General features: G+C 34.7%; 1 protein-coding gene across 1 annotated transcript; it reads right to left on the bottom strand.

The window, feature by feature from the left end:
- Window positions 1-13,098: 13,098 nt before the first annotated feature.
- On the bottom strand, window positions 13,099-21,719 carry LOC110024415 (probable WRKY transcription factor 4). The gene is made up of 4 exons (XM_020724376.1): window positions 21,496-21,719; window positions 17,585-18,270; window positions 17,349-17,507; window positions 13,099-13,579 (listed from the first exon to the last, which is right to left on the bottom strand). Exons 1-4 carry the CDS (start codon window positions 21,670-21,672, stop codon window positions 13,282-13,284), a joined length of 1,320 nt encoding a protein of 439 aa, XP_020580035.1. The 5' UTR covers window positions 21,673-21,719; the 3' UTR covers window positions 13,099-13,281.
- Between the last annotated feature and the right edge of the window lie 1,458 nt (window positions 21,720-23,177).

Below are 23,177 nucleotides of genomic sequence, written 5' to 3'. Positions count from 1 at the left end.
TTGTCTCCCTCGACACCTCCCTCAGAACTTGGTCGCCCAAGCTCAGGATTATCAAACTGTGGGCCTTGTCCAGTATGCCGATCTTCTCATTCTCGGTAATGTCAGCTGGCAATGCCGCTGAACCTTGCAAGGCTTCTGCAACACTCTGCTGAACTAATAGAGCTCTCATCTTTACTCTCCATAGGCCGAAGTCGTTCTTCCCATTGAATTTCTCAATGTCAAATTTGACGCAACTCATTGTCGTGGCTAGGATTTATTCCAATGAATTCTACCTGCTGCACTTCCAAGAAGTTTTAACGCCTTGCTATCCAAGAAATTCTCACCAAATTTCTTACCTTCTCTCTGTGAACTCCACTGCCTTCGTCAACCGAACGGAAAGCTCCGATCCCTTCTGACAGAGATCAAACCTGTTCACCGGAGAAAACTTCCTGTTCTGTGCTCGTGCTTCCTCACGCAGGCACTTCCGCAGGCACTCCTCTGCGTCTCTCATGAGAATAACTGCCTCTCCAGAGCCGTCGCGCCTCTCCAAACTGCTCAGGTCCTCCTGCTTCACGAACTCCCGAACAGGGAACTCCCCGAACCCTTCTCTGCGCGATCTCCACCTCTTCCCTCTGGTCGAGCTACTCGCCAGACTGAAATCCTCTGCTGGCAGTCCTGTCGCAAATTTTTGGCCCTCGCTCGATGACTGTTCCTCCTTCTCGCCAAACCGCACAACCTGCGGTGCGAATCCAGACACGATCCGCTTGCTCCTCTGTTCGTGAATGCCGAACTCCTCTTCTTCGTCGCTGGCCGCGAACACCTTTACGCGGACACCTCTAGCCAAGAAGTATGGATCTTCCCACAGACGGCGCCAATTGTTGTGAGATATGTACTTTCTGGCATAGAAATGAGACGAAAAAGAACACAAGCAAACACAGATCGTTTACGTGGTTCGATTCAACTGGATCTACGTCCACGGGAGGGAATCAATCAACTATTTCACTAAGGCAAAAGAAATGGAGAATACATAGCTTATACATAGAGATGAGCCCTCATCTTCCTTCTATGGCCTCCCTCTCAAGCGACACCTTGATACAAGTCCTCAAGATGCTCTCCTCCTCTCTAACACAATAGCTATTCTCTCCTCCTTTGTGGTAGCTTAAGATATCTTCTCCCTTTCCTCTCATAAGCCTCACACTCTTAAGATTTCTTCCCTTGCTCTCCTAAGTCTCACACCCTCTCTATTTATAGAAGCAAGAGAGTGGTAGGTGGGAGGTAGGTGAGCGGTAGGTGAGTGGTAGGTAAACGGTAGGTGAACGGTAGGTGAGATGTGGTAGGTGAGCGGTACCACGTTACAAAAGTGCCCTTTTACTTTAGTTCATTAATTGGGGGTCAAAATAACAGGATGGGCCCCTTATCTACCTCGATATGTTTCGTTCTTATGTCAAATATAGGATTGTGTGCTAGAGTGATGGCTGAGGTGTTGATGTTGAGGGGAGTTGGAGGAAGTTGTTTTTTTTTAGCATTTCATGTTGTTGTCGTCTAAGCCGTAGAATATCTGTGGTGACTGATGTCATAGCCCTGTATATTTTCTTTTTTTTTCTCACAAATATTTTGATCATAAGTTAAAGAATAAAAAGAGTTGATGCATATTCGCCCATAACTAGAGCTACATCTAATAAAGTTGAAATGTCCATAAAATGGATAAATGAAATTAAATGGTTAAATGACATAAAAAAAAATCAATCAACCAAAGAAAAAGTAAGAAGTGAACGTAAAATAGAATCATCCATAAAATATAAAAAGTTGAGGAGACGGCAAACAACACTATAAAGGCGAAGTCTTTAGTAGCGGAGGAGACCAACATACCAAAAGAATCGATGATGATCATCAACAAAAATCATCATATATGTTCATTTTGTCTACTTTCCCTCCCATATTTTTATTGTCTAACATTATTTATTTATTTATTTATTTTTTTGGTTCTATCGATTTTACTTTAGGGTTGTTAACGATTTGATTTTAAGTTGAATTGGGGTCGGGTCGAAAATGGCTCAAATAAATCGAGTGTTGTTTGAAATCGGCTCGTGGCACATTATATTCGATTTCGAGCTAGCTGGGCCCAAAATTGAATCGAGCTAAAAATCAGAACAAGCTGACTCAAATTTAGTTTTTTTTTTATTCATTTCAGCTAAAAATCGACTTAATCTAGCTCGAAATCGGAACTTTTTGGCTCAAATTTTATTATTTGGATTCATTCCGGCTTGAAATTAACTCAAGGTGATTCTTTATATTCAATTTGTGTGTGTGTCTCACTCTCTTTCTCTCTCTCTCTCTCTCTCTCTATATATATATATATATGTGTGTGTGTGTGTGTGCGTGCGCGCTGCAAGTCTTGGTCTGTTGGTGGCAGTGTAATTATAAGTCCCCTCAGGTCAAGAGTTCGATCCCACCGTAGTGCGGGGGCTGTGTGTGTGTGTGTGTGTGTGTCTCTATATATATATATATATATATATATATAATATTGCTAGCCGATCTCGAGTTGAGATCGAGCCGATTCATGTTTGGCTCGAAATTGGCTCCAAAAGTTTCGATCCAAAATTTCGTCTCGTAGCACTGCTTGTTTATTTCAATCTGACCTCTAACAAAGCCAAAATTCATATTGATTTTCAAGTGATTAATGACCTTCAAGCTAAAACCACAACCCCAACTTTACTCATTAGTTACACCAGCTTCTTTATCTTCTAATGCAAAACAACATCAATTTAAACAGTGCCAACTAGGCTACATATCTATTCCACCTTGGTCAATTTATGCTCATCGTCCATGTCAACTTTTCTCAGTAGTTACACCTATTTCATCTTCTTAATTAAAGCAATATCAACTCTGCACATTTGTTAGTGTGTCACACTTACATTTACATACATACCGCCCGAGTTTTCTTACGTATTTACATATCTAACACCTAAACTTTGCTTTTCATGTTTATACCACCCAAAACTTTCATATGTCATCAAAGATATCACTATTTTAACTTTTCGAAAGTGAAATACACCTTGTTGTTCATAGGGACTATGACATAAATGTAAAAATTGAAGTTAAAGTGTATGATATATAAATACATAAGAGTTGGTGGTATGCTTGTAAATCTTTCTTTACTTTTTTGTTGGTTAAGATTTGCTTTCTTCCTTAAACATGAAGTCAATTTGTTTCATGTTTACTCAAATGAACCAACAAACAAAAGCTAAATCAGACCACTCCTCTTCCTCTTTTCATGTTATAAGAAAGAAAATTTATTAAAAGGGAGGATATATTACAAACCAATTGTTCCACTCAACTCCCACCAACCCTCTAAATATAGTTCTGTGGTTCAAAAGCCTAAATAGGACATGCTTTGCTTAATGCAGCGGGAGTTCACACATGAAGCTCCTCTCCTCCCTGCCAAAGAAGCTACGGTGAAAAAAAGGGAGAAAGCTACTCTTCAACTATTAGGGCTGTCAAAAAGGCTTTTTGATCGAGAACAGTTCGTGTTTGGTTCGTTAAAAAGCTTGTGTTGGATTCGTTCTGTAGGTTAATGAGTGGAACATGAATAAATTTTTTGCGCTCGATATAAAAAAGAACAGAACACGAACTAAGATTTGTTCGTTTGTGTAAAGTTTGTTTTGGCTCCAAATATTTATTTAATTGGTCGGTTACTTTTAATTAATATCCGTATATAAACTGCGTTGATTCGTCATAATATGTCGATATTAAAAAAATATGCTTTTAAAAATTATGTTAATATTAATTTAAAAATAATTATAAATTTGAATATAAGAAATATATAGTTGATTATATAATAGTCATTATGATTTATGAGCAGAATATTCAATATAATCAATGTACTTTGTTATGATAATATACTTCTAACTAATATAAATATGTGTGTTGATTCCTCCTTAAAATTCACTCTTTTTTTTGTGTTGTTGTTGCGTCAGATGCCGATAAATGTGACAGATAAGGCATAATAGGGTACTTACCCTTTATATTTTTTTGAAGTATTTTGAGGTGAGCCTGTGCGACATCTTGTCTATAATATGTATCTTGTCTGCAATATATAGTTTTCATCAGTTGCTTATATGTCAATCAGAGCAAATCTTCCCGTCTATTTTTGATGTTTGAACAAATCAATGAGCAATGTCTTAACCAGTGATTTGTGTGACACATTTAGCCTAAGCATGTGAGATTTTGCATTTTTTGAATGCTTTTTTGATTTTTTTGATCAAATCAATCACAATAAATCTCGGTAATTTCGACATTTTGCACGCACCGTCATGATTTATTACATATAATCATCATCGTTGAAGCAATTTTAACTGCAATGTGACTTGTTGAAGTTTTTTCGAGCAATGTTATTTTTAAATATCATTATTAGCTTCAACTGATTTGCACTAAATCATGATTAATAAGTTTATGTCAACGATGTCCAACATTAAAAAAATTCAGGCAAAACTTATATAGTCAAGTAATGATGATTAGACATCTTTCTATGTTCCACCACTACTTTCACATTCTGCTCATGTATAAGAACATGTAAAATCATGTATATTGCATGTGGTGTTCATGCATTATGGGAAATTTACATATGTAATATCATAACTCTTGTGTATTTACATGCCTAATGCCTAAAGATTGATATTTACACTTGCAACACGTTGATGTTATAAATCTTAATGAAATTGTATTTCACTTATAAAAAAAATAGTTATTGTGATATTAATGATGTGATGTTAAAGATTTGATTGGTATATATGCATGTAATAGACATGTAAATATGTAAGAATTATGTGCCATGCATGTAAATGACCCTAGATTATTCATGATCCTAAGCAACCTCTAAGTAGAGTTTTGAATTTAGCTTCAAGATTGTTAATCGCTCAAAAATTAATTTGAATTTTGGCTTGGATCGAGTTCGGTTGAAACAAATGAGACAAACTATGAGCCAAAATTTTTTATCTTTTTTTTTTTTTTAAAACAACCTCAGCTTGGCTCGAAATAAGATCGTTAATAACCCTACTGATATTAGGGTAGTGAATTTAGCAAATTTAGCTCGAGCAACGTTAATCGCTAGAAAATTTATTTGAATTTTGGCTTGGAGCAAGATCAGATCGAAATAAACTAGTTGAGCCATGAGCCAAAATTTTGGATCGAATTTTTTTTTTAGCCGTTTTTAAGTAGGCCCCAACTCGGCTCAAAATTAGATCGTTAACGACTATATTTCTAAGTTTTCTTAACTTTGTTTCTTTTTAGAAGATAGGGGTGTATATGAGCCAAACATGAGCTGAGGCAGGTTGTGTTCGGCTCGTTAAATATATCAATGTTCGTGTTCGGTTCGTTTATATTTCAAACACAAAAAATATGTTCGTGCTCGGCTCGTTTACCTAGTGAGACAAACATTAGTTGTTTGCAAACAATGAATCGTTTCGACAACCAAAGTCATGCAAACGTAAAACGTTAAGAGTTAGGATAAGATTTAAATTTTATTATTTATATTAAAAGATCATTTAAATAAAATTTAATATTTTTTAATTCTAATTTTTTAATTAACAATTTTAATTGATTATAAATTTTGTAGTCTTATAGTCAATTAAAATTCGTCACTGCCTGAAAATCTCATAAAACCTGTTGCTCAAATTCCATTTATTGAAATTTTGCTGTGCGGGAGGGAAAAAATTTGCGTGCGATAGACGTACGCAGCGCTGCGTGCGATATTGGGGTTATACCGAGGGTACAAGGGGGTTATATCCACGGTATAACCCCTTGTAACCTCCCTGTAATTTGTTGTAACCTATCTGTACCCTAAAATAAGTTTCACGCTTCTGTTATCATATATTAAGAGGTTATACGTAAGTTACATGAAGGTTACAGGGAGGTTACAAGGGCTTATACCATAGATGTAACCCTCTTGTACTCTCGTTATACCCCAATATCGCACGCAGCGCTGCGTACGTCTATCGCACACAAATTTTCCATTCCGCCTTTCAAATAAGAAAAAGTGGAAATTTACATGCATACCACCCAATTCTTATGTTTTTTACATATCTAACACCTAAATTTAGATATTTATATTTTTAACACTTTTGTGTTATAAACTAATATATGAAAAAGGTTTATTTCCCTATTAGAAAACTAATAGTAATAACATTTTCATTTATTTAATATCAACAAGTTGATGTAAATATGAAAAATTAAGTGTTAGATGTGCAAATATATAATAATTATGTGCTATGTATGTGAATGCTCAAAAACTAATAATCCAATTAAAAATTTCAGAAAGTTCCATTGTCCATCCATGATAGAATCTTAAACTCTAACCTTTGGGACAGCTTGTGCTTATCCAGATAAGCAGATTATCCTGAAACGCGGCCCGCGGGTGGCCCACGGGGTTCGACCTCGACTTGCGTTTAATGTAAAAACCCATCAGCGTCTTTGAATTAAGCTGCCAAAACGTGTTTTCTAAACGGCAAGGCGACGTTTTGAAAATGCCTTCCGCACTTATAAGTTGCCCCAAACTGGCCCTAAGAGTTAGTAGATTATTTTCTCTGCAACCCAAAGACCAAGATTTGAACCGCACTTGTCCCCCATGGTGCCTTCCCCAAGTTGGCCTCCTCGACCTACCAAACACTCGATAAACTCCAAGTTAGCATCCTCAGGAAGTCGGTCGAACATAGACCGGCTCGTTTGATGCTTTCTTTCATTTGTTGAGTGATATGATCCACGAAAGGTACAACATTTTAAATTATTAATATATTTTTTTTCTTTTATATTGGAGTTTTATTTAAATTTATATAAAGTTAATTATGATGTAATTTTAGTTCTAAAAAAAGGCCTAAGTAGCATATGATCTAATATTTTAGTTCAAGTTGAAATGTTGTGTGAGTGTTTCACATCTCTTTTATTACTACATCAAAGTCAAATTCAAATAGGCATGGCCAATCCTACCATGTAGATTTTAGTATGTTTTTCATCTTCCAAGTAGAATATTTAGTTAGATTGATGGTGATTTAGTTTTCAAGGTGGAGTTCTGAAATCTAAAGCAAATTTTCTTGAAGTACTGCTTTTGTGATGTTTTATCATCTCTACTTTTGTAATGCTTTTAAATATAAAAGAAAGTGTAATGTAAAGGATGTTATAAGAGAATTAAAAATCAATTTGGAGAAGTAATTATGATTCTTTGGGAAATGCTTGGTGGCTTATCATGGCAATCTTTTTTGTTAAGATATGATGCATCTTTGTTTAATTAATTTATTTATTTTCACCTCCATATCTCCCTTAAGAGTTTTTTTAGCTTCTCTCTAATTTCTTGTGTATGGTCAAAATATAGTAATATTACATTTATGAAATGTGAAGATGGTCTTTTCAGGTTTCTCAACCCAATTCCATCTGATCAAGATCAAAGAGCTGAATATTACAAGCTACTAAGTAACTGCAAGATGAAAGTTTCCCTTAGTGGGTGAAGTTCAAGTTTATTTAACGATTCCACCCGAAATTGCTCTATGACATTAGATCAATCCTACCATAAAAGAACCAAGTTCAAGAACAAATTATTCCTAAGACAAACTATCAAATGAGGTCGAATGGATCGATAAAGATATGACCCAATGAGTGCATAGGGAATAAAAAGGTGGAATGCACTGCTACTAAATGATAATGAGCCAAAGATAACATTAAAAATATGTCAATGGCATAATAAGATAAACGTGAAAAGTCGGAGAAACTTAAAGATCTAAATTTAATCATTGTGTGTGTATATTATATAGAGCAGACTCCCATATATAAGGAGAGAAGTTTATGTATTAAGGTATGGTTGTTTTGAGTCCTAGAGGAAACATGTAACACATTTTCTGAGTAAATTCTACAATACCCTCTTTTCAAATTTTTCTTACCTTATTCTCTCGGTCTTTTCTTGATGTGTGAATCCACAAACATATTAGGATTTAACATCTTGCACTTTATTCCCATGTTTTCTTCAACATTGGTGAACACAAAAAAAATGTATCACAAATAAAGAATTGCTTTTAGCACAAGACACTAACACCTTCAATTCATTATCCTAAAAAGAAATATTTGCATTTTCTTCCCAATATCTTAAGCAATCCATGAATATCATTCATCCATTATTTATCCCTTTCACAGCTAACTCATAAGCTCCACATAATATTAGCTATCAAAATCAACCAAATACATCACCTCTTGACCACCTTCAAAAAGTAAGCCTACAAATGTCTTATAAACCTAAATCACACCTATTGGGACTTCCTTTAATCTCTTAAACCCAATAAGATTACTTATCACAACCCTTAACTCTAATTTCCAACACCATCACTTAATCATTGGTATGTGTCTTGCAAAAAAGAATAAAATAAATATTTCCATAAGGAAACTTCATTAAGTGGATTTTCTTTTCACTCATGGAAACATTTCTAATTTTCAATCCTTTTAATTTTATAGGATCATAGATCATGTACTTTGAGCTTACACTAATATAATGTTACTATTAAATTTAATGAAAAATCCTTGTGAATAAGTTATAAACTATTCATATTTCGTCTAATTCTTTACTTAAGAAGTAACCTACCCTTGGCATTTTTTTCACAAGTGTCTATTGTTGTGAGGGATGCTCAAAATATAATTCTCCTTATCCTCAGCCTTTGGATGCGATTGAACATACTTTTGCTTGAAATATAACTCTTATTAAATTTTTAATTTCTAGTTATATGTTTTTTTATCATCAAATATTGCTAAGTTAATTATTGAAGAGATAACAAGCTTCTAATTTTTTTTTACCTCATACTATTACACTTTCATTATTAGTCATTAAGTCCTTTTCAAAAAAAAACTATGGAAAAAAATAGCATTTTTCAATATTAATACTATTAATTATTTCAGTTTACTTTTTATTTTCTTAAACTCAACATATTTTTGATGTGTACTTAGCATTTCCTTTTGACAACTTGAATTGGAATATGAAACCTCTTCCCTTGTGCAAGCAATGTTTAGAAAGAGTTACCTTATCTCTAGTCTAGCCATCGATCTTATCCAACACACATTACGTGAAATTGTTGAAATAAGACTGAAAAGTATTTGATGCAAAAGCTTCAATACGATCCTGACTAATGCGTCACATAACAAAATAAGAGAGTGAAAACACATTACGAAAGACATTAAGATTTTGCATGATAGAGTTATCTACGAAAAATTAAAATTGCAAGTTTGGCATACAAAATGAAGAGAGACACATCACATTCTTTGATAATGAAGTAAAAAACCCATGCACATAACTTAGAAAGAAGCACATATTATTTCCCAAATACAAGACAATGATGACTCAATAAGATAGCTAGCTCCCTCACTGGTATTAGTTGCCAATATATTATAATCCTACAACTCCAACGACTCAAAATGTGAGAGTATGAAATATACAGTCCAGAGTGTATGTCATGAAAGCCTCTAAAGCTTGAAAGCCCTTGATGAAGTAAGAGATCAGTTTTTGAATTTCAAAAAATACTTTTAACATTATTTTTAAATACATCAAGTGCAATAAACAAGGGGCATTTACATTTTACATACATGCCACACAATTCCTCTATATTTACACATCTAACACAAAGACTTTATTTTTTTTTTCATTTATGCCACCTAAATATTTCATATCACTTCAAAAACAACGCCATTTTGAATTTTAAAAAATTTAAATGCAACTTTTACGGGTTGATAAGTCATCAACAAATTTATCATTTGGCATGGATCTCAAATCACTTGGTACAAATCTTAGTGCAATTAGCACAAATCTTGAGACTATTTTTTGGAGTAAGATACGTTTAAACTTCGATTAAAAATCATCCAGACCTTCGATTTCAGCAAACTTACAATCAACCTGAAGCTCCTGCAGCCGTCGACCACCACCTCTTGACCACTATTGACCACCATCGGCCCCACCTGCTCGTTGCAGCTAAGTCCCTTATGGAGGCACAATATGCATTGCCGAATCCTAGTGTACGTTCTAGAACAGTGAAGTACCCGACAGAGCAATACGCCGTCCAGTACAACGACAGAGCAATACGCCGTCCAGTACAACGTATAACAATGCACCCTGAATATGATGCAACGACACAACCCGATGATGATGTAACAATACACTCCACATAAGGTGCAACAATGTCTCCCGAAGATGGTATAACAATGCACCACAAATATGGTGCAATGACACACCTCGATGAAAGTGTAAGGTGCAATGACTTCTAATGAAGATGGCGTAACAATGCACCCCAAAGATGGTGACTTTGTCCGAGACTCCTAAAACTCCTCCCTTGCAACTCCCAACTATTGCCTCCACGACCTATGGATGTCATTGCAGCTCACCACTACAACTTATGTACAAGAGACGACTTACGTGGTCCATAGCTTGTATATCTCATGACTTTGGCCTCTGTGACCTACGAGCATTATCACAACCATCATTACGGCCTTATGTGACCAATACAACCTATGTGATCCATAGCTCGTATAGCTCTCAGTTCTGACATTTGCAACCTATGGACGTTATCATAACTCATCATTACGGCCTACATGTGCCACAGCTCGTATATCTCGCAACTCCGACCCTTGTGGCCTATGAACGCCATCATAACTCACTATTACAGACTACGTGATCAACTACGACCTACGTGACAAAATACAACTATGTGGCTCACAGGTCGTGTAGCTTTTGACTCTGGCTCATACGACGACCTACATGACCAATTACGATTCACATGGCTCACAACTCGTTTTCCTCTCAACTCCGACCACTGTGGTCTTCGAACGCATGTAACTTATGAGACCAACTACGACCTCTAATAAACTACTACCTCCATAGCAATTGATTGCTGCCTTTGTAGTTTGTTATCATTGAAAATAACATTCATTACAACCAAACTACAACTATTATCGATGAACAACTATTATACATTTACAATTATTAATTTTGTAAGTCCTTTCTTAATTTAGATGAAGAGTTAACATATGTACTTATTATTCATAGTGGATGATTTCAACTAGGCTTGGATCTATGGTTTTTCTCATTTTCCATTATTTTCACATAAACCTTAAGCTGTATTATCCTGTTCATTTTCCTTTAATTATGTAAATGTGTGTTGGGTCTTCATACAATACTAAAATGATAAATTCAAAACTATACCGCTGCACACCTTCTAGCACACATAAGAAATATGATATTTATGTAAAAAAAAGGAGGTTTAGGCGTTATGTATGTAAATACATAAGAAATGAGTGGCGTGCATGTAAATCTTCCAACAAATAATTGATTGTAAAAGTATCCGTAAAAAATATCGGGGTGATCCCAGTAAGGATCGAACTCGTCTTATGTTCCAGGCGACGCCGAACATGCCCGCAGCCCTCAGCGGGAGCAAAATCCATCTCCCTTCACACAAATCGCTCGTGACGAGCTGCGGCTTCCTTCACGTTCTTCACCGGCGCAACTCAAGCAACTGCCCACGCCCGGGACTGCTCCCACATTCCGCCTCAACTACCAATGCGCAGATATGACTGGGGTTAGGGCATGACAACTCTCACCCCACAGCCTCCGACCCTTAGCATGATAGTCACCCAATCTCTCTGCACCAAAATTCTTCTCTATGAAATCTTAGCTTCAAGTCTCAACCTCCCTCGTCGATCTACAGGCAACAGCAAACATCTTAGTAACCAGGAGCCTTCTCCCTTCCATCAAGAGCACTCGAGCGTTGAGTCTCCTCTTCATTTCAACCTCCTTTCTACTTCCTCCTTCCAACAACAGCCGCCGTTTCACCTTGCAAACATCGGTTAAATTTCTTGTTCTAACACTTGAGTTTTACTTTGATGAACTTTAGAGAAGAATTGTTAACCTCTACTGATTATTACCTGTATTAGTTTAGGATGTTTGAAATTATATTGTGCAAGTTTGTCAACCCTATTGTTGAAATTCTATTATGTGTACCCATAATATAGATTTCATCTTTTTATGTTCATAATGAATTATATGAATAATTTCATGTTAATTATTACTGCATCAATTTATTTTTAATACTTTTTGTCCCTTTATGCTATTGCTATTATAAATTTTATTTCTACAAATCTTGCTTGTTATATAAACAAAATTGGTCATATTATTAATAGTATTTCTAATAATGATTTTTTATGATGTATGAAATATGCATGTTATTAAAATAATACTATGTCGGTAGTAAACTATTTATTAATGATTAGTTGAATCAACACATTTTTAGAGAAATCATTGGTTTTCCATGAGATTGATATCCACCTTTCTTTTGTTTCAAAGCGTCGTAGAAAATCTTTTTGTTTCAGACTGTGCGCTTTTAGATTCATATCTTATCTAGTAGAAATAAATAATCAATGTCGTGTATGAATATTTATTAAGTATACGTGCTATTTTTACATATAAATATTAACATAGAAGTGCATTATTGCGATCACTTATACTCATAATCATAAAAATAGTCATACTCAATGCTTTATGAACAAATGACAATTTTATTATTGCAATGCCACTGTAATTTAGATAATTAGTAACATCAATTATCCTATTAATACATATATAACAATTTATAATATTTTGAATTATGTATGTCCTAATGCATTGCCATTTTGATTTTAATACATAATAAGTATTTGTCAAGCTTGATTTATCAAACTCGTTTGTGATAATTTTCTTAAAACACATTCAACCATTGTTATTAGTAGACCCTCATCACATAGATCAGATTTTTAATAAAGTCAGTAAGTTCTGAACAATCAAAGCCCAATTTCTTCTAGGGGTTCAGCCGTCAAGTCGTCAAAATAATTACATACAAATTCTGAATCAGTTCCTTGACAACTTGGATACATGATTTGCACTAGTAAAACTCTAGCAAAAAAAAAAAAAAATCATGGTCTTTTTCATGGTCTTTTAGCATTGAAGAACAAAATGAAAACAATCCCAAAAAACAATTATATGATTTCATTTAAGAGAACAAATACCAAATAAAAAGCAGGCATGTCTTCATATGGTTCAATGTGATTCTACAAGCTATAATAAAGCAGAAATTATCACCTCCCTAACCAAAATAAGACCTGAAGGCCAAAAAAAAGTAACAATGATAAATACAATGTTATGATAATTACAAATTACATAATTGCTACAAATTCACTACCAATTTGTGTGCTCCAATCTCGTCTAACTCACAAAAGTACTATAAATTATTATTATTATTATTATTTTTTTAAATTCTAGGTCATTTCATGTTCCGCTTTCAGCTGAAGAACTGCAATTGGGCGCTGAACATTGTTTCTCAAATCTGGTATTTCATTAATGAACTGATTATTTGAATCAATTTGATGAGGGGCAGAGTTATTTCTATTGGGAGGAAGAGCATAAGGATGTGTGTTATGGCTACTGTTCCTAGCAGCAGGAACATCATGGTTGTGCTTACCCTCGTAAGTTGTTATGACTGCTTTGGCATCAGTTGAAGCCCTTTCAACATGCTTTCGAACATTGCATCCTGCATGAGTGCACTTGTAATAACTCCTGCAGATTATAGCAAAAAGTAAAAATGAAGTTAAAAAAAAATTTTCTTATATCATATTACTATATCATAAAAAACCTTATCACAGTTTATTGGGATTGACTGTGAACTAAAATATAGAATTCTTACTTCTGTTAGCAATAGTTTTCTTACTCTATGTTGGTGAGACAGCAATAATGAAGAATAGTCCACAAATGCAAATAAAAAAATACATATTTTTATTTCAGGTCTATGTTCTTCGGTCAAATATCTAGAGGAAAGTTCCACCCCACAACAACAACAATGAAGGCGGTTCCATGTTATCATGCTGTAGAAATAAAGGTGAACAATCATCTGGACATATAATTTCTTCATGTTGTTTCATTAAGGAAGATTTCATTTTCCAATCGTCCTCACACACATGAGAGTCTAGCGCATCTTCACTGTCTCCATAGAGTTGATCTCTTATGTTTAGGTCGACAAAAGTCATTTGTGGTTTGAGGAGGTTGAAAATAGTCTTTCACACTCCTCCCAATCTCTATCATTGCATCATTATCCTCATAGACTTCTCATTGATGGCCATTGGAGCCATGAGCACATCTCTTGCTACAAGAAAAGCTATTTTAAAGTCTTCTCATATGACCTAGACAATGGGAGGTCCCACTAACATTCAGAGGAAACTCTAGTTCGTGATCTCTCTAAGACATTTACTTATCGTGTGGTAATAAGCTTAGAGCCTTAGAAAGAATCCATCACCGCATTGGATCCGACATCAGAGATCGTCAGTATTGTTGTTACAAAATCAGAGCCTAATAAAACATGATAAGCGACTATAACTAAGAATTGTTGTAGTGACTAAATATTAGAGAATATAAGCTGTGAAATTCTAACAATCTTTCGTAGGACCAATACAAATGACAAAATGGAGCCTCTTTAAAGGTAGATTCCAAACTTGTAGACTTCCGCCATAGGGGTAGCAAAGCAATTTCTTTTGCATGATCCATACGTAGCGGAGCTTGCCCCTCATTTCTCTGCCTCTTTTTTTGAAATTAGCTTCTTTTTAACTCGATTTGAATGTCTTATAATCTATGAAGAAGATTTACATAAATACCACTTATATCCTATATATTTGTATATTTAGCACCTAAACTTCAATGTCTACATATACACCACCTTACCTATACATGAAAAGGTGTATTTCACTTTTTAAAAGTTAAAATGGTTATTTTTCAATATGGTGCGAAAATTTTGGGTTGTAAAATGTAAAAAGTAAAGTTTAGATGTTAGATATGTAAATACATAGAAATTTTGTAGTAGGTATGTAAATGCTCCAATCTATAAATAGACATTGGTTGCATCACTTAAAATATTATTTTGAATAAAATTATTTAAAAAAAAAAATCTTCCTCTTTCAAGAATTTGGCTTGGTAGTTGAAATTGTTAATTTCCTTTGTCGTGTTTCTTCTCAAACCCTAACCACACCACAATAAATCCCTAAATCTTCTAACAACCTTCCAACATCCTACAAGAAAGAGAAAGCCAATCCTCTGCATAAGCATCACTACCTCCGTCAGAATCAATGTTACAATATTTTAGGTTAACCTTCCAGCTGCTTCATAGATTTTATTTTTAAACACTGATTATTTTCTGACCTCTAAGAAAACAAATAATTGAATCATCAATTATGACACTCACATTAAAAAAAAAATGTATATTACCAGTCTCATTTATAGAAAATTATATATATATAAGCATTTCAAATCAAATAATAGGATATAAAACAAATTAATATTGAGATTCAAGCCCTTCAAACTGCTTAAGCTTTAAAGTGAAATTTTATAACATAAACAAAATTTACGTTAAATCTAATTTCAAATTTATTAATTACAAGTATCAAAATAAACTTTTTTCAACTTGAGAAAATAATTTCTTTAGTTGGGAAAAGCTCGTCACAGCAGCATTTATCTCTTAGTGCTTACCCTTTGTTTTTCTCACATTTAAAATAAAGGGAGACGCTTTGTTTTCAACCCACATAACATAATCAACCTCTAAACCAATCATTTTCATAAATCATTGGTTAAATCTTATGTATTTTGAATTAGCTTTATTGTTTTGAAATTGAATACATTCTATTAGGAATTGAAGGTGCCAATTGTAGGACAAATCAAGCGTATGGAGCAAGGGATTGATGTGCAAAACCACATCTTAACATTTAGATAGAGGCCATTTCAATGACTCAAACATAGAATCTCCACAATATACTAAACACAACATAAGCACTGCAATAGGCTTGCCAAGTTCTACTTTACCTAATTGTTTTGGGAAATCAGTAAGCATTTACTTAGAGTCCACACAAATCTTTTTTTTCCATAACGCCTTTCAACATCAATGTAAGACATTATTTTACACAATTCTTGCTTCAATTTCAAAAGTAGAATTGAATCCAATTGACTCCGCCATATAATTTAAAGCACTCTTTGGTCCATAGCATCCATGAAGACAACCATTTTCCCCTCAGCTATTCATTATTGAAGTTTTCTGTCATTTTTCACAAGTCCCCAAGGAGTATGGAGCCATTAAACTATGCTTCTAAAATCTAGGGAGTTTGTTGCATATCACATATGTGGAAAAGAATATTATTTTTTTTTTGTTATCTTGTCATCATGTTCTTAGATTATTGTTATTTCACAGAAGTTATTAAAGTCAATGTCATTAAATTTGGTTTGCCATCAAATTATTAGCAGTTCATTAATTTGCTAGCAAGATGTCAGCAATTTAGTATTTTTTTTTTCTGTCATCTACGTATATAGGAATCCAAATCATGTAAGCAAGTTAATGACATGAATAAAATTATTATTAAGAATGTGGAGACTCTTGTTCATCTATTCCAAGATTTGCTCATCAACCAAAGTGAGACTTAAAGAATTTTGGAAGATATTATTTTCTCATACAAATGTTAAGCTTATCTTATTATGATTATTTTTTTTTATCTTTACCATCATTTCTTACTTTTTCTAGTTTATTTTCATGAATTGAACTACCAAAATCACCATTTACATGAACAATGAACAATGGAGTGTTGAAAAAAATGGTGAAAAACAAGCGACGGAAAGAAAAGAAAGAGAAAAAAAGAAAATCCTACAAAATTTCTTAAATCCACTATGGTTCCAATGAATCTTCAAGCAATCCGGCTTCTACAAGGTATCAGCTTTCTTCTTCACAGACCACAAAACATCTTATTCAAAGGAATTAATAAGAAAGTCAAGTTTTAATTGTGCACTATGATCCAATTGGATTTTCTCATTATCCAAAAACAGCACAAATAGCAATTCTCATACTAGAACTTCTATATAAACTTGTTGATCCTCCTTCAAGATCATTTCATCCTATAGTCCAATGAAAGTACCATCCATCATTCAATGATACATAGTTAATGGGGCATGATGTTCACTTCAAGTGTATTATAAAACTACCACATTTTTAATTAATGTATTGTAGCAGGGCAGATGACGTGGGAATAAATATTGAGTGCAAGTGATTGTCCTTAGAATTTGTTAATTTACAAGGTTTGTTCTACTAAAATAAATTAGGTTTGTTAGCGATTTTCACATCAAATAGAATTGTTTTGGGCATTAAATAGATTCAGCAAAAGAGAGAATGTAGTGAAATGACAGCATAAGTATTATATTGATTTACTCCAAATACCTTTCAGAATATTTTGAACTACTGCTATTGAATTATTTGAATCTCACTCATAATAGCCTGTGTAAAAAGTTTGAAAGAATGAAATACCTCGGATGAGGATTTCCTTTTACTACTTTTTGTCCATATTTGCGCCACCTATATCCATCATCCAAAAGATCAACTTCGCTTGTTGTTTGCACAATGATCCTTGGTTCTGTCACCATCCTATGAGAAGCTGCCGACTCTATTACCCTTGTTTCCAGATTCCTTTCGAAAGAAACAATATTTTAATTTTCAGAAACTATAGTAAATAAGTAAATTTATCTTTTGTTGTAAAATCTAACCTTCTTTTCTGTTCAGATTCGCCGCCATACTCCGCTTCATCTACTCCTGCTTCAGCATCTCCTAACTCCTCAGCGTCACTAGAACCTGTTAGCTGCTCAGATGCTCCATGTACAGATTCTCGGGATCTTTTAGATCCCTCGCTTGATCTGTTCAAGTATGAAATATCACCCTGTGTGCGAGAGTCAGCATTATTAGGATCAGAACTTCCACTAAACTCAGCCGTCCCATCCTTCGATCGTTTGTTAGGTGGAGGCTTCTGGTGATTGTGTTGACCCTTGTAGATTATCTCAGTTACATGGCCATCCAAGGAACGTTCAACCTTTTTCTTAACTGGACATTTTGGGTGGGTACATTTGTAATAGCTCCTTGGAAATTCACTTCCTTTAACCTGTTTCTGCCCATACTTGCGCCAGTTGTAGCCGTCATCAACAGGCTTATCAACAACAAGAGCTGTTGGCTGAGCTTTTTGGTCACAATGAGACATAAGAGCAGACCCAGAATTATATGAACTGGAAGTTAGGGATTGCACTGGCTGAGTTGTGGCCATATTAATGGTGGAAACCTGCTGCGTCAAGGAAGCTGACGGAAGAGAAGATGGATATTCTGTCTGGCTGTGAATTTGAGCATGAGAATGGGCAGCTTGTGCGGTTACTTGTGCCAATGCCTGTTGATGTGACATTCCAAACTGTCCCTGCATAAAGCCATCAATCAAATCTCTCAAACTTAAGATTTCCTATAAATAGGTCTAAAATTTAAGTCTTGGATAGCCGTGTGCCTGTTAACATGGACTTTAATGGTTTTAACCAACAAGTTTCAAACCATAGCTGCCCATCAACTCCTATAAACACTCTGATCTGCATTAGATGTTGGGGGAAATCCAATGATTTAGAGAGTCTATGATCCAGCATAGATTTCATCAGATTAAAAATGCATTACTAATGGAATGGTGTGATATCCAAATGCAAACACTGAACTTGTTATGACTAACCCTAAAGGGGCGTTGGCTATACCCATGATTTAACTTAAATATGATTTAATAAATACTGTAAATCTGGATTTATCAAATCTAAAGGGGTTAAACCTAGAAAAATGTTTGGCTCCATTAAAGTTAAATCCCACGAAATTCCTTTGAAGTATTTGGTGATGAGAAGCGACATCTCATAGGTCCTCACTTTAATCCGTTTAATTCACCTAATAATTGGATTTTTAATAAATCAAGGATTTCCGTTAAAAACCTGTGAAAATTTTGGATTTAGAAAAAGATGGGATTTAACCTCGGTTATTTTGCATTTGGCAGATGCCACTATTATTGCAGTCTCACAAATCATTCATTAAGATAGTTCTGAAATAAATATGAATCCTCTCGCATACCAGCCATTTGATTCTTGGATCGCTTGCCTCAGGGAGCAGCAAGCATAAATGAATAGAGGAGGATTCATCAAGCCAACACAAAAAAGTAGGGATATAGCTAATGATGATGATCCTCATCTATTGAAACAAACTTCCACACATAACATTGAACTAGAAAACCACGAGTTATCATTTCAACGTCTTCCATCAACTAGTTAGCCTGGTAACTGGATAGCATCTTAGAAACAGTCTCTTTGAGAGTGCTGAAATGGAAATCAAGATTGGCTCATCACTCCAAGAGTACTCGTGTTATTGGTTGATTAAGAAAGGTTTCGTGATCTATCAAGTGGCATTTGATCAAGTAGAAACATTCCTGGTCTACCTTAACATGTGTGCAATGTAATGTGATGGTGCAAAGTGGACCTCCGCAGTGGCACATGCAAAGGCAATGAAGAGGAGACATGCTAAAAGGTATTATTCTTAGGGTCCACGAGGGATCAATTTCTCTTTTATTATTATTTTATTTATTTTTGATTTGCAACTAAATATATTTGACATGTTCGATTAAGATATGATTGTTTTTAAAAAACATTCAAAACATTTAAAGTTGTTTTGTTTGTTTTTTAAAACATGTTAATTTGTTTTCAGAAACAAAAAATAAAAACATGTTAAAAATCACCCTAAACAAATATATTATTAAAATCAAAACAATAATAAAAAAACAAAAATTAAAGATAAAATTGTTCATAAACAAGTCCTTAGCAAATAAGCAATTTAAAGAAAATAACCATATTATTACAATGTCTATCACTTAAAAAATAATTCACTTAAAAAACAATTTCTAGAATTAATCAACATATAAAAGTGATTTTTGTCCATGCATTTGGCCATTTTTTGAATGATTACAAGCCAACAAACCTCAAACATATATCACATTAGCAAAATTATAAGCAGTAGTACTTTAGCAAGCTATGAATTTTTCCCATTATACAATACAACACAAATTAAATCAAAAGATAATTATCTAATCTAGTCAACAAATACAAAAATGATGAAATTTTTAATTTTGAAGCTTACAGAGGTATCATTTAATGAGAAAGTGTTGCAATTTGTTTACTAATTGAACATGACAATATCCATAAATTGATCAAAAGACACTAAAATTAGGGCATATAAGGTCATTGGATTTAGTCTTGTAATAGATAATAAGATAATATATTTTTATATGAGTACTGAGTAATTAAACTTCACCCGCAGGCTTAAGTTATTGGGTTGAAAAAAGATTTGACCATTAGTGTATCTTACCCAACTTTGAATTCCTTTTGGTTAACACTCCCTAAACAATTTACATCACAACTGATGCTTCAGCCTGAATCTAGTTGCTCATGTGGTTTATGAATCTAGCTCCAATTAGTCTTTATAACAGCTGGGTCATCTAAACCACTTGAAAACTCCACAGAATATAAAGAGATCATTGAAGCATTGCAAAATCTAACTATAACCAGACCAGATATTTCATTCGCTGTTAATCAGCTTCGCCAGCACATGCATAATCCAACTACGCTCCAAAAATTAGCTACTTAAAAGATTACTTAGATACTTACAGAGGAACAGCAGACTCGGGCATTCGCATTACACTCGATGAACTTTCTCTCCAAACCTACTCCAATGCAAACTGGTCGGGTGACTAGGCTGACAGAAGGTTGACAACAGGGTTTTGCTCCTTTTTGGGCAACACACCTATCTTTTGAATAGTAAAGAAAGAACATACAAAGCTTTAGCAGCTAAAAATTCAGCTATCATATGGTTAAGATGTCTCCTCAACAAACTAGACACCGAAACAACACCAACCAACCAATCAATTTATAATGTGACAATGTCTCAGCAATGGCAAGTGCAAACAACCCAATCATACATGCTAGACTAAACACAGAGAAATAAATTATCACTTTATTCAAGATCACATCCATTCTGGCCAATTTCAAATACATTATATCGATATTCAGAACCAACTGGCTGACATTTTTACCATATCACTGTTATTCACTGGCCAAACAGAGGTTCTACTTGTTTAAATCCAAGCTTCGGGTCCTTGCCAAGATCCATCAACTTGCAGGAGGGTAACAACCTGAACATACCAGGACTACACCAGAAGGAATATTCGGTTGCCTGTAACTACCCTGGGCAATTGTGGAACTGCAGAGCAAATTAGTACTTATGAACATCTCATATATGATTACAGAATTCCCTCTATTATACCTTCTGTTCCTGTACCTGATTCTTAAAGTTCTATACTACCTAACCACCCATGAAGCTCCAATAACATTAGCTAAAGTATCAAAACCTAAATTCAAGACGATGCTGACAAAATCAGGGAACATCAACAAAGTCAGTTAAAGATGCTTGCTTTGCATTCCCAGTCTGAAAATTTCAGCAAAAAAATCAACCACAAAATTGGAGGAAGAAACTGAAACATAGCAAAACTTATTTATATGTAATACAGAAATCCAACAAACAATTAGGAAAAGATACTATCAGAAAGCTTAAACCTTAAACGCACCAAATTAGAGAACATGGCGGGAGAATCGAGCAATCCCCCGGGGCTGAGTCCAGGTGGAACAGTGAAGTACGGTGATTGCGCCACCAACAAGTTCATCGGCCGGCTATGCCCTAAATTCAAACTCGTCCTTCCTCGCTCATCTTCTCTTCCACCTTTCCCACGCACATCCGCAACCATCGTCTCCACCGACGTACGCGCCGCCGTAATCGCCGCAGGAGAAGCCATCGCGCCGGCGAGCAGCTGTGAAAAGGAGCGGCACTCCGACTCCGGATCCTCTGCAAAAAAACTGGAAACCAGAGTCATCGGACCAGGACTCGCCTCTGCAACCCCTCCGCGAAAAAGGCTTTCAACCGTGGATCGCGGAGGGAGCGATATCGACGGCCGCTTCGGCCCTTCCGACGTTGCCCCCCCGCCTCCCGCGCCGCCTCCGCCGCCTTCGGCCATGGGATTGGATTTGATGGGGATTCGAACTCTAACTCATGTACCGATGGATCCCAAAATAAAAATCCAATCTTTAGCAGAGAATTGTTTATTGCAGACTTCGCAGGTTGCTCTTTGAAGCGCCTGAGGTTGTTGATTGAAGCATTAGTATCAAGCTTGGAACATGCGGAGAGCTGTTGAAGAAGTCATGGCGTGGAAATTTGGAGACCGAGGAGAGAAGATGGAGAAGAGAGACCCGGATGGAGTTAATTCCCTCCAATCTCTCAATTTAGATGCAAATGAGTGGCGTTGACTCCAACAGTGGGTTGCAGATTTTCAGATAAGAATTGTTTGCTGTGCAAATGACGGAATCAACCCTGTTCAATTGAATGTTTAGATGCTGAAATTTTTTTACAATTTAGTAATTTTCGCATTGCTTGTTTTATTGTTTAACAGCTTAGTCTATTTTATCGCAATTTTTTTTGGGATAATATTGTAAAATATAGGTTCTATTAGATTATTAGACTTATTTTATTTTGAATCAATTTTATAAATATTTGTTTTCTATTTATTATGATTGAAGGGGATATGAGATGCTAAATCAACTTTTTATAAATTAATCTTAATAATTTATATGTGATGTTCTAATTGACACTAATTTCATCTATATAGTGATTGTGTTTTTCATGATGTATGTGTCTACATATCAAAATATTTTAGTATGTATGGGATGCATGGAGCTTCTTAGTATAATTGAAATGTAAAATATACACAATTTTATTAATTCACCCCAAAATATTATATCATAAAGTTTTTTAATCAAGAATGGTAGGGGTGAAGTGGACACCTTCAACTATGAGACACTTTCAACATCTTTTGAGGTCCACTAATTAAAAATCCTCTTAATTTAAACATTTAGCATACACAATTAATTCGATAGTTATGCTAATGTGTGAAATTCATCATAAGATATGCAAATGCAAAAAATAAGTTACAAAATGTGACATGCTAATACTCATTGTTTAAGAGTGCGTTGCAATTAAAGAGTTGTACACGTTTAAATTTATAACAAAGGTTTGAAATTGATTAAATAATGCAAGAGACGTCACACGAGTCTAATGAAAGTGTAGGCTTTTATGCAACTAACTAATGAACCACTGAGCATAATTAGTATGAATATCAAAACTCCACAAGCCTATGCAATTTACTCCACCAATAGTTACACAAATGCATAAATCTAATTGAATTTGGTGATGATAATG

This window comes from Phalaenopsis equestris, unplaced genomic scaffold, assembly GCF_001263595.1.
Source record: "Phalaenopsis equestris unplaced genomic scaffold, ASM126359v1 Scaffold000256, whole genome shotgun sequence".
NCBI classification, from domain to species: Eukaryota; Viridiplantae; Streptophyta; class Magnoliopsida; order Asparagales; family Orchidaceae; genus Phalaenopsis; species Phalaenopsis equestris.
Note: the sequence above shows the minus strand (reverse complement) of the source record. Positions and strands in the feature narration are given on the sequence as shown.